At 34.9% G+C, this 17,868-nt stretch overlaps 1 protein-coding gene across 1 annotated transcript; it reads left to right on the forward strand.

Moving 5' to 3' along the window:
• Positions 1-779: 779 nt before the first annotated feature.
• LOC149424724 (uncharacterized) lies at positions 780-17,488 on the forward strand. Its single transcript, XM_089631479.1, has 11 exons — positions 780-876; positions 1,324-1,427; positions 1,503-1,574; positions 3,273-3,422; positions 6,425-6,623; positions 12,376-12,546; positions 13,138-13,346; positions 14,233-14,450; positions 15,518-15,707; positions 16,365-16,523; positions 17,386-17,488. Exons 1-11 carry the CDS (start codon positions 780-782, stop codon positions 17,458-17,460), a joined length of 1,644 nt encoding a protein of 547 aa, XP_089487605.1. The 3' UTR covers positions 17,461-17,488.
• Positions 17,489-17,868: the final 380 nt, after the last annotated feature.

Below are 17,868 nucleotides of genomic sequence, written 5' to 3' on the forward strand. Positions count from 1 at the left end.
TCACCCGATGAACCCGGGCACCCATGCTAAATCACAAAACGTAGCGAGCCACTTGGGTGATCTATAATTCATACGCATAACTGGTTGTATCTTAAATTAAGTCAAATTAAAATAAATTCGTAACTTGCTTTGCATCACCTCCTTTTTTATTTTTTAATACATATCAGTGATCACACTATTGAGTGATTAATTATTGATTACATAATCATAATCAAAGGAAAATATATTATATAATCACTACCATAATCGTCATAGTTAAAGTCGTTAAGTCGTTTCACTACTAAAACAAGTCATCAGTATCTCATTAAATCTGTTTTCATTATAATTTAGTCAGAGATAATTATTTCAATCACGCACGGCTAAAACTAAGGCCAATCATAGTTAAGCTCAGCTTACGCATTCGTGCTGACTTTTCACAACTAGAAAAATATAAGACAGAATTGCAAGTTCGTAAGTAGTCTTCACCAGCGAACATATCGACATATAAAAATAACTAATCATAGTTAAGCTCATCTTACGCATTCTTGCTCACTTTTCACAACTAGACATAAATATAAGACAGAATTGCAATTTCGAAAGTACTCCTTACTAGCGAACATATCAACATGTAAACATATAACAACAAATATCCATGATTACTTAGTAACTAGGCAACACAAATAACAGACCCCACCTCAGAGACAAGGGTAGTAAACAGAACCTAAAGCGACCATGGCGGACTTAAAGAATTGCATAAAAGTTATCAGTTTGGACAAAACGAATTAATATTTTGTTTAATTATGGCTTCAGGTAAGAAAGGGGCTCAGGTTCAACTTCAAGCTGAGATCAACACTAGCGAAGAATGGGAGAAACTGATCGAAAAAGAAGGACTCATTGGTTTGTTACATCAAATATTATCATTATTCTTAAATTACGCGCTAAACGTTTTCCTAATTTGCATTTCTCTATAATAATAGCAAGATAACGACTCTGACTTAATACGGATTAGCAGAAACCTCAGATTCAGAATCTCATTAGCATATTTTAAACGCTGTTATGCTTCAACTGTAATCGGAATGATCCAAATTATTATATAAGATTGGAATGAATATTTTGCGGAAACGAACGTCACGATAGTTTCGCTTGGCAATCTTGATCGTAAAACTGGAGCAATAAAATTGGCTATATTTTTCTCGAACACCAAAAATGCTGAGGTTATGGAAGCATAAAACTTAGCTCGTAAAAAGAGCAAAAAAATGTCTAAATAATACTTAGTAGAAGGTTGCGTTGTAAGCTTAGTTTTAGCATCAACAATTTATTACACTAAGTTATTTGTTTTTTCAGTTGTTGATATTTATTCTGAGTGGTGTGGGCCATGCATAGGAATGGTGGGGAATTTGAAGAAGTTAAAGGTGGAAGTTGGAGGGGACAACCTACACTTGGCCATAGTAAGTTTGTATTTAGTTAAACAGTTTTAAATGTATCGAGTTAATGGTTTAGCTTTTTAATAACTTAGTTTTCAGGCGAAAGCTGATGGAATCGACTGCCTGAAAAGATTTCGCAAAAAGAGTGAACCAACTTGGATGTTCATAGCGGTAAGAAACAATAATAGTAAAATTAAAATTAAACACCAGAAAAAAATCTCTAACCGTGAGCTATGGCGTCATGAAATTAATAGATTCTCAATTATTTTTCGAGTCACCACAAACATTTTCAGTTTGCAGTGTCATTACCATTGTAAACTATGGAGCCTTGTATTATTCATTGCTTTTAAAAATATTTTTATGTTTACTAAACTACCCGAATAACGCATGACGCATACACTTAATGTGTTGTAATATATATAGTTGCATTCGTAGAAAAATCATTAAATTAACCGGCACTATTGCAAGACTTGGGTTCGAACTTTAAAAGCCACTATCCCGTTGAGCTGCTGGGTATTGTGGCCGCAGAAATCTAAAATAGGCTATCATTGGGGTTCCAGTTACCGGCTTACTGTACTAAGCACTATATATATATATATAAAAATGGCAAAAAAAATATTTCGGAAGCAAAATTGATAAATAAATTATTATGAATTACTTCTTCAATAGTTGCAAAACTACTTTGTGGCATCTTTTAATTATATGAAAATGAAACAGTTTGTATAAACTACTTTTAATTAATAATAATGCACATGGCTTCATCAAAAGACAAAAAATAAATACATTAAAAAAAAATCATATAATGAGAGATGATTAATTAATTATAATTATAAAAAATATATATGTATATACAAATTATCATAAAATAGTTAATTATAGCGTTTGTGTATATAGCGAAAAATTCAATAATCTAACGCAATTATGTATAAATCAAAAACTTATATAATTCGACATAAAATAATCAAGGAGTTAAAAAGGTATACTTAAATAAAAAAATAAAGATTGAAATAAAATAAAAATAATATCAATATAGGTATCAGAGCGAAAATAAATTTAAGAGATGGCTATTTTTTCTAATTTCTAAAATTATCTAATTGTATTCGTATGTAAAAAAAAATACGTTTATTTACATCAAAAGAATGACTTGTTTCCAAAATGCGGTTGCTCCTTAACTCTTGTATTAAAATATAGAAGTTTTACCTAAATGATATTTAATTCTGTGTTAAAATTGTCTAAAGATAAGGTGAACGTTACCTAATCTACTAAGCATATTAAGAAAAGCTGATAATTTTTGAGAAAATGGATGGTTCGATGAATAACAAAATCGGTAAATTTTAAAATATTTTTAAATAGCAATTTCTTAAATTTATTTTCGTTTTGATACCTTTGTTGATAATAATTTTGTATTTTGTATTAGTATTTTTGTTATTTATACGTAAGTTTCTCCTTGATTATTTTATATTTCACTATGAAAAGTTGTGATTTATTCATAATTGCGATAGTGTATTACATTTTTGCTATTTACAATGTAATAATTACCTATTTTATGAAAATTTCATTTATTTTACAAAATTTAGTTTTATTTTATTATAATAATCACTAATTAAACATCTATTATTTTAATATTTTTCTATATGTATTTATTTTTTTGTCCATACTTGTCTATTTTTAAATTTGTTAATTTTCATTATCCTGACGAAGAAGTCATTGGCTTAGAAGCATGTAGATTATTATTAATTAAAAGTAGTGTATACAAAGTGTTGCATTTTCATATTATTATAAATTAGTTATCTCAATAGCAACAATTAGTTATTACTCGTAAATGTGTACTCGTGGTGAGATATTACGATTAATTAGTCCGTGTTTCAGGGCGGTAACATAGTTAACCTAATGTTTGGGGCGGATGCACCAAGGTTGACCAGACTAATAATAGAGGAACTAAACAACGAAGCGCAGGCGCAGAAGAATGAGAGAGAAAGGGTTCAGATACCCTTTGATCAGCTCACGCCAGCAGAACAGGTGAGAAAAATTCATTCAGAGTCCCTAGAATAAGAAAGGCGAGTGGTGGTGCTACGTCCTCTTTGCAGCTCGGTGATAATAAGTATTGGGACAAAGTTAGCAGTGTATAAAATCTATAAATCAGTGTATGGTCCCACCCTGACTTGCGGACACCCTCATCGTACTCGGTTGATGAGAGAGTGAGTGCGTTCTGAGGACCAAGCTGAGACTGGCAGGAGTCGCAAAATTGAGAAAGTCGAAAGTCGACGATGGTGTGTTTTACATCGAACATCTTCTACTCTTCACAGGAAAATCATACGTTAGGTGGTTTGGACACACTCAGAAGTCCACTTCTACACAAAATACTGGACACAATTCCGGAGGTAAGACGTTAAATTGGTCGCCTCTGACAACGTGGGAAAAGCAACTCCAGAGGCTGGGCTTGTAATGGACACTTGTCACTGAAGAAAAATAGAACAAGAGGAAGAAGATGATGATTTATGATGATGGTCAATAAACTGTCAGCACATGAGATGAGGAAAATAAATAAAATAAAACACCGCTTCAGAAAAAAAACAGAATCCCAGAACGTACGGAACAATTTCGATATTTTTAGAATTTCTAAAGGAAATAAAATGAGTTGCATAAATATGTTATTGATTTATAACAAAAATGCTTTTAAAATAAAATATGTATATGGATTGTATTACGACGTAGGCAACTAACTAAGTAACTATTTAAAAACTACAATTAAATAAATAAGAACAAGGTGAAAATATTTCAATACATCCTGTATACATGGCTGATCTCAGCCGGAGTGAACTAGACGGAATCCGTGAGTTAGCATGGCGTGATACGAACTAAAGGACAGGAATAAAGACAAACAGAATGTTGGGTTTCAATTGCAGATAAACTAGTCACGCGGTGGTGACTGCCAAGCCAACTTCGTATTTTATAGGGATTTTGAAAATCATACGCGAAAAATGTAGAACGATCAAGTGAGTCAAATTGGTAAGTACCTACTTCAGTCGGGTATTTTTTTAATTTTTTTTTTATTTATACGCCCATTGGACTTTTACATACATAGTTCTTAAGAACAATATTCTGAAGATTGTAAGTTCACAATAGTAACAGTAATAATACATTTAACCATATCCATTTGACATATTATATATAGCAGCAAGTAAATAGTAAATGCATACAACAATTATTTGTAGGTATAAACCTCTTGTACAAAAATAAGAATATGTATTGTTAACAAAATATAGAGCGTTTGACTGGTTATCATGGCCTGTTAAATCAAGGGCGTTCGGTCTGCTATTTTACATACATATTTTAAATAGTTTATATAAAAAATATTGTGAAGATTTTAAGTATAGAATAGTAAAAGCAATAATATAACCTTCATCATTTGATGTATAAAAGCAAGCAAAAATCAAATGGAAACATGATAGTTTGTAGGTATAAGCCTGTTGTAAGAAAATAAGAATACGCCTACTTCTAAGGTATAAAGATGAAGATTGTTTATAAAAATGTAAAGTTTAGTAATACTAGGTAGTAGTTGTATTAACATAATAATTGTTACGGTAACCGGATAAATCGTCACAATGATAATTCATCACATCTTTAAAAAGTTATATAAAGTCATGGGAAGTGATGAAACAAAAACTTTATTGACTGGGTTATGTAGGTTAGGTTAGGTTAGGTTAAAAAATGTTTTTCATCGCTTCTAATGACTTTATATCACTTTTTAAAAGTGTGTTGAATTGTCACTGTATTGAGTTATAATGGAACCATTGTTATTCATGAAATAATCTGTATTATGGTAACGTTGATGCTTTTTACATTATCCAGAACTCTTTATAAAAGACACTTGTAATTTGGTATGAATAATTTCCCACAAGAGAACAGGTCATTTTTATAACGATCGGTTTTTGTGTTCAACAGATCTGCTGTGTAATGATTACTGATCTATTTGTTTCCTTCCTGCTACATTATGGGTACCTAGACACTAGATCCACGTTTACTCCTTCCTTTCCTCAAAGACACTCTCACACAACACAACAGCATTCCTAAAGATGACCCATGCCTCGAGGGAAATGATTTACCTCAGGGCCCTATTGTGTAGAGTTTCTATTTATTTGTGTTTGAATCAATCAAAATTGTTTAATTTTGATTGTTTGCATGCGTAATGTAAAAAGTGCTTGTGTATTCCTGCGACACACGTAAATTATATTAAGTGCGATGAAATTTGAATTTTCAAAATTGGAACTATTAAATCGTATCCGACAGTATGAAGTAGGCACTGACATTAGTTTATTTTAATAATAATTTAAAATTCTATATTTGAAATGTGTATTTCTTTTCTTAGACAAATCTAAATCCAAATAATTATTAAAATTAATAATGAAGTTTTTATAACGGTGTTCGTGGAGTGATAAATTTCACAAATCCTAAAATAATATCCCGTGATTTTTCTTCGGTCTGCGTTAGTGTTTACACAAAAACAATAAACAAAAAATATTATCATATACAATCGGTACTTCAAATCATTATTTTAATAAATAAAAATTCCTTGATATCGATGACTTTACAATGCATCAAAATATTGTTTATTTTTTTCTCATTCGTTATTTGTTCACGTTGACACATTCTACAAATAAGCTATCCTTATATTATTTAGGAACAATACAAAAAAAAACTTCCTAATACCACGCGTACAGGCAGGGCCGGCCCTATGCGGGCGCAATTGGAGCAGTCCGCTCCGGGCGCCGAATTGTTAAGGCGCCAAGGCGCTGATAAAACCTAACACCAAACAGTCCTAACACATCGTTTTGAGATTATTTTTCTCAAAAACACAAATCATCCGAATATTATTATAACAGTGTTTACATACCCAGGCGTCTACTGGTTTTGACAAGGGGCGTCAAAATTTAACTCGCGACGGGCGCCATGCCATTTGGCTAAGAGCCGGCCCTGCGTGCAGAACGTAAACCATTCCTCAAATATGTACCATTTTTCAGGCACGTAAATCCATCTTGGACGCGCGACTTGCGGAAATAGCGGAAATCGAGAAGCTAGCAGCGAAGGCGGCGGGCGCGGAACGGCGGAGGAAGCGATGCGAGCTCATGGCGCCCTTCATAGCCGAGCTGGACGTGCTGCTGTTCTGGCCGCACGCCTTCGACGGACACAAGATGATCTACGAGGCTTGGGACCCGCTGGGTGAGATCACTTACAGATTAGAGACAGACTAGTACTTCTGTTAACAGTGGACCAGAAATGTGTGTTTCTAATGTCCTCTGTAATCATGAGTTTTTTGAATAGGTACTTAAATACCAGGCTGCTTAATAATAAACCATACATTTCATATTTTATTTATTTCTTATACTATTTATACAATTTTACCATGCTTTATTTTAAGGTTATTATCAAAGATATTAGAAGAACTCATATCTTTGGTTATTATTATGGTTTTATTCGAAACGTCGCGTCGGCTAAACAAAGAGATAATAGGCGTAATAAGACGTAATACCCCAAAAATAAATCACGATAATGCTTTTAGCCGTGAAAATTTCAAATTTGTGACACAATTTGTACAAAACAACGTCACTATCTCAATGACAATTATTATTTCAAACTTTCTTCAGGCAGATAGTTACCTAGACACCATAATATTGAGAAAAACGCGAATAAGGGAGTCCAAATGAACACGACATTTTTACATTTGAAAAAAAAATCTTTACTGAACTATTAAAATTGGCCACGATCTTGAAACGGAAACGGAATATACAAACAAATGTATGTACAACTGAAGTGCAGGTATGATTTAAGATTTTCACGGCCAAAAGTATTATAGTGATTTGTTTTTGGGGTATTATGCCGTGTTGCGCAACCTCCTTCTTTAGCCAACGTTTCGGACACTGCATAATACCTCAAAAACAAATCGCTATAACTGAAGTACAAGTTCCAATAAATACATACAGTCAGAGGCGGATTTCCCCTTAGGCCTATGTAGGCCCGGGCCTAGGGCGGCCAGATATTAGGGGCGGCCAATTGTGACAAAAAAGTCACAGATGATAGCAAGAAATGACTTCCTAAGTACCTAAATATTGTACGTACGAAATAGCGATAAGCAAGAGCGTGTTCACACACAGCACACAGCGCGCCCCCACGCCCCGCAGCCGCCCTCGCCACACCTATCATGCTCCGTCGCTCGCCCGCTCGCGTATTTCCAATCCCTACCGTGATTCAGTTGCGCTAGTGTGCTAGTGAACCGCGTTAGGTATTGTTATGCATAATAGCGTGTTCACACACAGAGCTATAATATGCGTGGGATGGCGTATTTCAGCATATCGCTCGCCATACTTTCCAATTTGGAATGTACGGCGAGCGATATGTTATACAACGACAATTATACAGTATAGTCCAGTCAGTGGGGAGTTTTACCTTGCAAAAGGTTAGGTAGCAGCGATTTTGATATATGTTGTTAAGATTGGGACTCTAAGGAAAAAAAAAGTTTTCGACCTTGGGAGGGTCGAGCTCGACCCGCCATCTTGGATTGAAGGTGCCAAAATTTGTTTTTTTAAAAATAATTGTGAAGTGGTCGTTTTTACAACCAAATTGTTGAAGGCAAACTTAAAGACAACTAAATTACCTACATTTTTTGTAGAATTTTTTTTTTGTAAGTCTAATAGGTAACGAGTTACAGTGGCGGAAATGTGAATATTTTTCTAAAAAATGATGAAATTCCCAACTTTGTAATTTTTTCGGGTTATTCATTACATAATTATAATAATTTTGCTAACTCATTTCCACACCACCATGAGGTAGAGAACATGGCCCATTTTTTATTGTGGTAGGTATCCCCAGTAGGTCTACTCCACAGATATACCAGCGATGGTATATTTCGAAATTATGTTACATTACTATGAATTATGTTACTATAAATTATGTTACTTAATAACAGTCTTCGTCATCAATGTCATCATCTAACTCATTGCCTGTGATACTGAGATTCTGGGCTTCCATTGACAAAATCTCTTCTTCTTCGTCCTCGACATCGATGTGAACCTCTGGCGAATTTCGGCATGTTTGACCATTACAGCACCCACATACAATAGAACACTTCAATCCAGCTTTCCTGCAGCTACATGCAACGCCTCATCCTTTTTTACAATTGCATGAAATAAATTTTAATAAAGTCTCGGGTGCTGGTTTCTTTGTCATTCTTACTGGAACAAGCCCGTTGGTGTCACGTTTCCAGCCCCAGTTTTCTGGATTTTTTTGGATTCCATACCAATTTTGGACTTGATGGTACGTTTTAAATGCATGGTACTGTGCAGCGTCGTTCGTTGGTAGCAAAGAGGCAAGATTGAATTTGCTTTTTGTTGTCGACTTCTTCCAAGGTTTCCTTATCCATGTCACCCCGTACAAAGCAACAAGAAAGCGTGTTCCTGCAACTGCTATGTCTTCTGGTGTTGCATCATGTTGTTTGAAGATTCCTATCATGGCATTGAGTCTCGTGTCGTTTTGCACAAGCGAACAAAATTTTGTTTTTCCTTGGTTGAAGAAGGACGATGTTGTATCGCAGCCGCTAAAGGCATGAAGAAACAGAATATTCTCAGCCGCCTCTTTGTATTTCACACTATTCGCGGAATACAGTCTTTCAAAAGTTTTGCCTCTCCCAGGTTTGCGAAGATATATACTACTTTTGGGTGGTGCTAATGCTGTCAGCAGAACTAGGAGATCGACGTCTTCACCAATAATGAAAACAGCGTCATATGATGAACACAAGGAAATCGCAGTATTGACAATCAACTCATCAGCATCTTCTTCAGCCTGCTTAACTGTAAAATCATCCTGTATAAATTGCTTTGTAAGCATCGAAATCAGACGGACTTTGTTATTTTCATTGGCTAAAAATCGTTCTTGTGAAACTTGAATTGGCATTGTTTCATCGAAAAGAACATCTGCAGACATGAGCATCCAGGCAACGTCCTGTAACCAGGAATCAATCAGTGTTGCCAAGTCAGCTGTAGACTAGAATCCCACTATAACAAATCAACGTCATCGAGCACACGGATGATGCTATATAAGTATATTGTAACGTAGAAATACGTTAAAATGATATTGTGTAATATGTTCGTACAAAATTTATCAAGAAAACTGGAGTTTTACAATTTTTTGTAAAAATTTTCTTCTTTCAACCGCTGTAACTCGTTACCTATTAGACTTACAAAAAATAACTTGATCAAAAAATGTAGTTAATTTAGTTGTCTTTAAGTTTACTTTCAACAATTTGGTTGTAAAATCAACCACTTCATAAATATTTTGAAAAAACCAAATTTTGGCACCTTCAATCCAAGATGGCGGATCGAGCTCGACCCCCCCAAGGTCGAAAACTTTGTTTTTTCTTTAGAGTCCCAATCTTAACAACATATGTGAAAATCGCTACTACCTAACCTTTTGCAAGGTGGTGCCCTTTTTTATCCCCCACTGACTGGACTAGTAATTGAACTAGCGAATTTAGCAAGCGTATTTTTTTACATTAATTCCACACAGGAGGCTTTGAGGAAAATATTTTCCCTCACGACCTATGTCATCTTAGGTGATGCTGTGTGGAGGGTCTTTTTAAGGAAGGGAAGGATAGGAAGTTCTGAAAAGGAAAATGTATGAGGGGTGTGTAGGAATCTGGGGATTATTGTGTCCAGGAGTGACATACGTATAAATACATCCCTCCAACTGCGGTGCAAGGCGATGGGTCAAGACAGTCCGGCTGGAAAGGTCAAAAGGCCTCCCTCACCCAGTCTCTCTCGATCCGGCCCACCACGCAGCAGGTGGGCAGACGTATCCGCCGCCAAGACCTGGACAAATCTCACGCCATGAACCATGAATGATAATGGCAGGAAAATTAAAACGGTTTTGACCCTAGGAACTTACTGAAAAGTTTGGATACTCCAGGTCAATATGATGGGTACTGAGAAAGGGGCGGCTACATGGTCTGGGGCCTAGGGCGGCCAAGACTGCAAATCCGCCTCTGCATACAGTTGAAATGCAAAACAATCAACTTAAAACAGGACTTCGCTACGTTCAGTCAAATACTCATGAACGAGGCGTGAATAATAGGTTTTAGGTGCGCCACGCGTACGTACTTAGTCGGAATAGTGAAAAACTTGATCACGGTATGCGTATTGGTATAAACTGGTACGCCCGTTTTAGCTATTACCAACGCTCAACCTGCGCGCAAGAATCTAATAAGTAAGACGGGATATGTTTTTGTACTAGTCTAACTCAAGAAATCTATCTATCGATTGGTATTGAGAAATTATCTGTGGTATAAGAATAAGAGAATATCAAATCATCAGCGATCGAAATGAATCGAACGAAATCACGTACTTAATGAACGAAATTACGTAGATGGCGATAAAGTTGAAATTCCCTGCAAAAGAACCACGCCAGAATACATGTTTATTTTATTTTGAGAACTGGCATAAATATTAAGATGCTTTCCCATCATAACACAAAGTACTTAATTTGCCACATTCTACAATAAAACCATATCCGAGAAAAGGTTCGTAAGCAGTGGCAGCTCATGAGTTTTGAGTGTGATTAGAGTGATATGTCTGAAAAATTCTATATTATTGATGTTGTTTAATCCAAAACGACGTTTTTTTTTCGAAAATCCAATTTTTGTTCATAGATTTTCAGGAAATTTCAGTTTGGAAAATCTTCATACAAAAACCGAATTTTCGAAAAAAAATACGTTTTCTGATACAAAACCATAAATAAATGCGATATTTGTAATATTAGACGCTGATCGTGAGTAGAAGATTTTGTGCTTCCAAGTATTTTTATAAAATGACCTAAACATGCATGATTATATTGATTATAGCAAATACCAAGATGTCTGTGTACTTACTACTCGCAGTATTTAATTAAGGCATATGAATAATATGTCTAAGCAATCAAAATTTCAAACAAAAAACACATCATTTTGCATTACATACTTCGCATTGCACCACATTGAGGTAGGCGACACATTACGCTATGCGCATCATGGCTTAGCCTATTTCAGTATATCGCTCGCCACCATAGACATATGAATATTAGTAGACCTGCCCTAAGTGATTAAAAGCGTATTATCCCCACTCCCCATACCGGTTCCATTGGAGCCGGCTGTGCTCGCGTATGGCCTCAAGTGAAATTTGAAAACGTGACGTCATCATTCTTGTGCGAACTATGGTCTAGGCATCATCGGTTCATTTTACGAAATAACATGGCAAAATGTTGACTTGTGCTATGAAAACTTGTAAAAATAGATGTGAAAAAGAGAATAAACCCAATTGTCGTATTACATTCCATATATAAGCATTATTTTACTTTATTTTAAGCATATTCACATCGTATAATATGGATCAGTTGTTACTATCACATCGAGAAACGTCTGGACGCGAAAAACAAAGCTGGTTGGTTGCTGGGAAGTAAATTATGAACATTTATAAAAGTGTCTTAACTAAATACTTAAACGAAATATTCGACTCTGAAAATAGAACCGAATTTTTTTGCCGAATTTGGACTTCGCAAATTTGTTCATAACGTGGCGAGTAATTTGCGCTCCCATGTAAAAATGTCTATTCATTCAAAAGCAGATTTTACTTTTAAGAAGTAAATGGTGATATTATAATGCGAGATGCCTATTTACTGTCAGATTGATTTATTGACGAATCACAGTCAGCTTCACCCCCTTCGTTCTTCAACAGTTGATTTTACCCCTCGCCATTATCTTCTCGTCTATTAATTCCTATGTCTGTGCTCGCCACACACAACAAATGGTAATGTATACCCGTAGGTCAAACAACGAAAATATAGCCCGCTAATAGCATGGTCTGTCACAGACTTGAAGGATGTCGTTGCCCACTCTACACAGAAGTTGTATTACTTCAACTAATAAATGGAAATTTTAATAATCTTTCAGGTATTTCAGTCGCTGACAAGGAATCTCCGAAATTGAATGAAGAGCAAATTAATGGCCTCTTTTTTGAAAACGAGGAAATTTTGGAAAATGAAGCCGCAATTAAAATTTTATTAGAAAAGGCTTGCCTAGCAATTCTTTTGAAAATAAATCCAGAAAAGGGCGATATATTGGGTGAGTTTGCCACGATTTTTGACCAGCAAATAGTTAGATCAAAAGCAAACAAAACTATATTTCAAAAAGGACCACACTACATGGCCATTAAAGTATATAACAACCTTCCACGTAGCATCAAACAAATAACCAACATACTTAAATTTAAATCATCACTAAAAACATTTCTTTTAAACAAATGTCACTACACCTTAAATGAATACCTTACACAAATTAAATACCTCTGTTTTTTACTTATTATTTACATACATTAACATGTAAATGTTAATGTTAACATGTAATTGTTGGGTTATGTAATATAATTTGTATTTGTTGGGTTAGCTGGAAGAAATAGGATGTAACCTATAAGCTATACCATTTGTACTCTGTATTTTTGTGTGCAATAAATATGTTTTTGAATTTGAATTTGATTATCAATAAATCTGTGAAATGTGTTCCCTTCCATTCCGATGGAGTCTTCTTGCTTGAGTTAATAGAGAAGGTAGTCTGAATCATTTTAGGTGCATGGAGATTCAGACTCTTGAATTTTCATCATGGAAAATATATTTGTTTAAATAATACTATTTTCAATGAATATTTTCTTATGCCTAGAAAAAGTGAAAAAAGTTGTGTACGAAGATGTGACCAAGTGTGAGAAGCCTCCAGCCGGAGGGGAAGACGCGGACAAAGACGAAGAAGTATTCCAGACTGTGGCAGACAAGCTGGAACTGAAGAAAGATGAGGACATAGTCATCCCAGGGATATACTCTCCCACTGACCCCATATCCAAAGCAGCAGCCATCAATATACTGTTCCCTAAAGTATGTGGAATAATACTAGCTCTACCCCGCCAAGCGTTGCTGTGGCTCAGTCTGTCTAAACAGATAGAGAAACAATAGCGCGTGTTGCTTTTACGTCCAACAGATGGCGCTGTTAAAAAAAAAAAAAAAAAAAAAAAAAAAAAAAAACATATTTTACTCACCCATATATATAATATAGGTATATAAAAACACATGTAGGTATTCTAATGTAACTTGTCAAAATTTCAAAGCAATCGGTGAAGAACTTTTGTGATATTTAAGATTTTAAACAAACGAACATTTACATTTTTATTTATATGAATTCAACGTTACCGCAAATCTACGATAACCGATATACCAATGTAACCTTAGATGAATTAATAAAGTGCAGATACGTTATTGAGGCAAAGCGCGTGGTTCCACTGAACTGGTTCCAATAGACCTTTAGCGGGCCATTCATATAGCCAAAAATTTGTAAAATTTTAAAATTTTAAAATTGTTCATACATATTCTTTGAATGGCTATCCTTCTTATAAGCGGCACTACATTTTTTGTTCGATTAAAATGAACAATTGTATCTTGTATTTTTATAATGTCGTTGAATGCAATATAACACAACATTTTCACTAAAGGGCGTTTTTCGGGAGTGTCTGAATTGGATAATCGGCAATAGACACAAGCGACAAAAAACATAGTGTTCTTCTTCTTTCTTGAATTTCAGTCGGCTATTTGTGAAAAAGAGTCAAAAGGATAGGTTAGGATCGAAAAAGGATGGGAAACTGTCTCAATATTAAACATGCTATGTCGACAGAAACTTGAAATTTTTGTGATTAAAAATTAATTATTATATTGTGATATAACTATACCGGTATTATAAAATACGTTTAATATCTGATTTTTTGTCCAGACCATTGCTCAATTTGTGGAGCCTGAACTACCCCCGCTGCCGCCCCACGTTGCGGTGGTATATGACGCCTTTAAAAGAAGGGAGGTGTTGGACGCTTGCACTGCTAACGAGAAAGATGTCCTGAAAGTGGGATTCTTTGCATCGGGCGATCTTCAAAATGTCAAGAATATTGGCATAACTCTTGAAGAATATGAAAACATCCACCAACAAAAAGAATAGTAAGAAAAAATTTCACATAAATTTTTTTGTCTTCTTAATTATTTAAGTTGTTTAATTTCCACGCAGATATTTAGACGACTCGTGAATTGTTTACAAACTAAGCAATTTGATTGTTTCATATCTGGATATTTCTATTTGGCCCTAGAGTAACTAAAGTAATTTTGAGAACAAAAAAAATTAAAAAGAAAAACAAACATTCCCGGGTTATGAATAACCTAGAAATATTCCTATTTCTAACATTATAAGCGGAAAAAGCTGCTTGTGCAATGACGGAGGACTAGCAGAGGATTGAATACTTGATTGGCTACTAAAGTTTTTGCTAAACAGAGATTTTGAACAGGTGTTTCGGAAAAATAATGTTCTATTTAGTAGATGATCAACCGTATTTCCATATTATTAAAAAAATATATATAAACCTTAGGTAGGTAAGTACATACCCGAGTGCTTTGCGACTAAACAAGTTGGTACCTAGATAAAAGTTTTTTTTTTAATAGTTTGCCGGCAACCCGGTCGTTTATTGTATTAAAAAAAAGTTTTTTGACAATGTTGGTAGGTAAGTTACCCGTCTCACTAGACAACGTCTGTTCCGAGACAGGTAATAAATAAATAATATAGAAGAGATAACCTGATTTGAAGGAGAAATATTACATAGAATTTATACAGAACAAATTTGATATAATAAAGTGATCAATAGAATATAATATATCTCATTTGAGGATAGGTAAGTAATACATCAAATCACCTTTAATATAAAAACGTTTAAAGACATATTACATAAAATGTACACAGTCATAATTATCAAGCATGAAAGTACATAAGAATCAGAAGTATATGGGAGATAACTCCTTTGAGGATGGTTGAATAATAGATATATCATATTATATTATCATATTACTTATATTATATTATAACCTCCATATACCTTAATTGATTTTTATACCCCCAACTGTTGCGATGCAATTTTCGCCGCAACTTAAGTCTCTCGTTTGCGGGTGCTATAAGAGTGAATCAACTATAAGTATCACCTACCAAATTTATAACCTTACTTTTCCCTGGTATGTTTTAGTGGAGAAAAGTTGGTTGTAATGCTTTCAAAAACCAATTGTGATACGATGCTAGAATTTGTGGAGCTAGGCCCAACATACATCAGCCCCAATGCTGTTGAAGGTGCTAAAGAATGCAGCATATTCTTCCCGCCAGGATACGGAGAAAAGCCTAAAGAAGTTGTGACCAAAGTCAAAAAGAAGAAGGGAAAGGTGACTTCAACCGATAATTTAAAAAAAATGGCTTACAAAGTAGTACCTACATAATACATATTACACTATCAAAACGAACTTACTATGTAATTGGCAATATATTCTTGTCGTACCAAGCGATCTCCAGCGTCCTTTTGCTAGCTAGAAAATTGCAAATTTGTTGGTTGCATTAATGAATTGCAAAAATACATACATATGTGTTACTCAATCCTTTTTACATTAAGTTCCAAATCTCAACGAACAAATACATTAAAACACGGTTGAGGCGTAACGCCCCATGAAAAGTCATACTAGGCCTAGAGGCTGATAGTGACTGCTAGTACCTGGATTATATTATATTAACTCTTGGTATGCTGATGGCAAATTTTCACCGTGTGCCAGATGATTCTATTTCGTAATAACTTACTCATTTTTTGGCCAAATCCTGTTTTTGTAAATAATTGTAACAGATAATGCATTTGTATATTTATACAAATAGTATACAATCTAACAAGAGTAGTTTACTCAGAACAACTATTTAAATTCAAAGAAACAATTGTTATGATTATGATTACGTTATGATCAGCGGCACACCAGACGTTAATCGGTGCCTTAGTGCAGAAGAAGGGCCCTTTTTTGTAAAATAGTTGGATGACGAAATCTTTTTGCGATTTGCAGAAACGTGTTGATCCTAACAAGGTGACTTCTGCTGAAAAAGTGGACACTGAAATGTCTGAGAAGACTGCAGAGCAGAGTATTGCCACTGAAGTTGAAGAAAACGGAGACAGAATTGAGAGTGATGATGGCATGGAGACTGAGGCTTTGGAAACTGAGGAGGTAATAACAAAATTTCTACACATATTATATATTTAAATAATTTCAGTATTCTAATCTTCTTGATTAGGTTGTCTACAATTTGGCACTGCACCTAGCAATGACAATCATCACGGACAAAGCAAGGCTGTTAAATATCAAAGTTATTCATGTCTTTGTTTGAATTCAACACTGCTTTTTGTATTGAACACATCAGTGGAGTGCAGTTTTTAAAAACAGCAAATTTGATATAAAAACGTACCAGTCGTAGTAAGTTTTCGCTGAGAATAGCTAAGCCGCAGGCTTTAACCGATGTTGGTTGGAATTTCCTAAGCCACTTCAAATATCCAAATAACCACTGCATTTATGCATATTACAAGCCAATTACTTGATATATATAATTTCTATATTTTTTTAACTGCACAAATGCATAAAAGAAAACCAACGTAATAAGATAATTATTTCATTAGTAAAGTTGTGCTAATTAATAGAGGTACCAACAGATGGCACTGATTGTTAAATTTGTGATTTGTATGGAAAGGCACAGCCTTTTTCAATACTAGCATGAAAGAGTCTTCCCTTGAATGAGAATCGCACACATATACATTTTTTGCACGGAATGAAGACAATATTTGAACATGACCTACGTCATTTTGCATACTTAGTTCCTGCCCATGATACCTTAGTAGTGCGGTCATTGCGGGACTGTAAAGTGTGGATCGATTTCTTGCAATATTTGAATTTTTTTTAACTTTACTTCTATTTTATGCTAGTAAAATAGGGTAGGCAGTGCTTACATAACTGTATGGATGGCACACCCTAGCGACCCATAGTTAATTAATTTATTTCTTTAAATGTAACTCTGCTCTTTTGTATTGACCCATAGGTGGAATGTGGAGATGATGAAGCATCACCAGAAGGAGAAGACAAGGCTACATCTCCCATCCAGGATGCAGAATAAATTACTTGAATTTTTTTATTTTTTTTATTTCAACACCACACAAGAGTCCCAACTGCTCCCAACCATCTGGAGCCAGTGAGGCTATGGCATCCCCAATTGGTGTATGTTGTGAGGCTGGAGGTAGTGAGGAAGGTGGCGGAGTACCTGGCTATTCAGATCTGGTTACCAAACATGTAAAGCAATTCGTTTTTTTATAAAGAAAGACAAACATTCCCGGGTTATGAATAACCTGACAATATTTGAAAATCTCCTACTACCACCACAATAAATGCAAAATGTTGCTTGTGTTATGATGGAGGACTTAGCCAACCGAGGAATTGAACACACTACGCCTGGGTGGGACCCAAACGCGATGTCAACTCGGCCACCGACCATTTCAATTAACGTATCGATTCTGAATGGTGGTCT

This window comes from Hesperophylax consimilis, chromosome 4 (assembly GCF_061612785.1).
Source record: "Hesperophylax consimilis isolate HC1 chromosome 4, BYU_Hcon_1.0, whole genome shotgun sequence".
NCBI lineage: Eukaryota > Metazoa > Arthropoda > Insecta > Trichoptera > Limnephilidae > Hesperophylax > Hesperophylax consimilis.

Bases quoted from the DNA above. Each gene is read 5' to 3' on its own strand.
- LOC149424724 (XM_089631479.1), top strand. From the start codon at position 780: ATGGCTTCAGGTAAGAAAGGGGCTCAGGTTCAACTTCAAGCTGAGATC. The intron at 877-1,323 runs GTTTGTTACATC...TTGTTTTTTCAG, and splicing joins CGAAAAAGAAGGACTCATTG to TTGTTGATATTTATTCTGAG. The intron at 1,575-3,272 runs GTAAGAAACAAT...TCCGTGTTTCAG, and splicing joins CAACTTGGATGTTCATAGCG to GGCGGTAACATAGTTAACCT.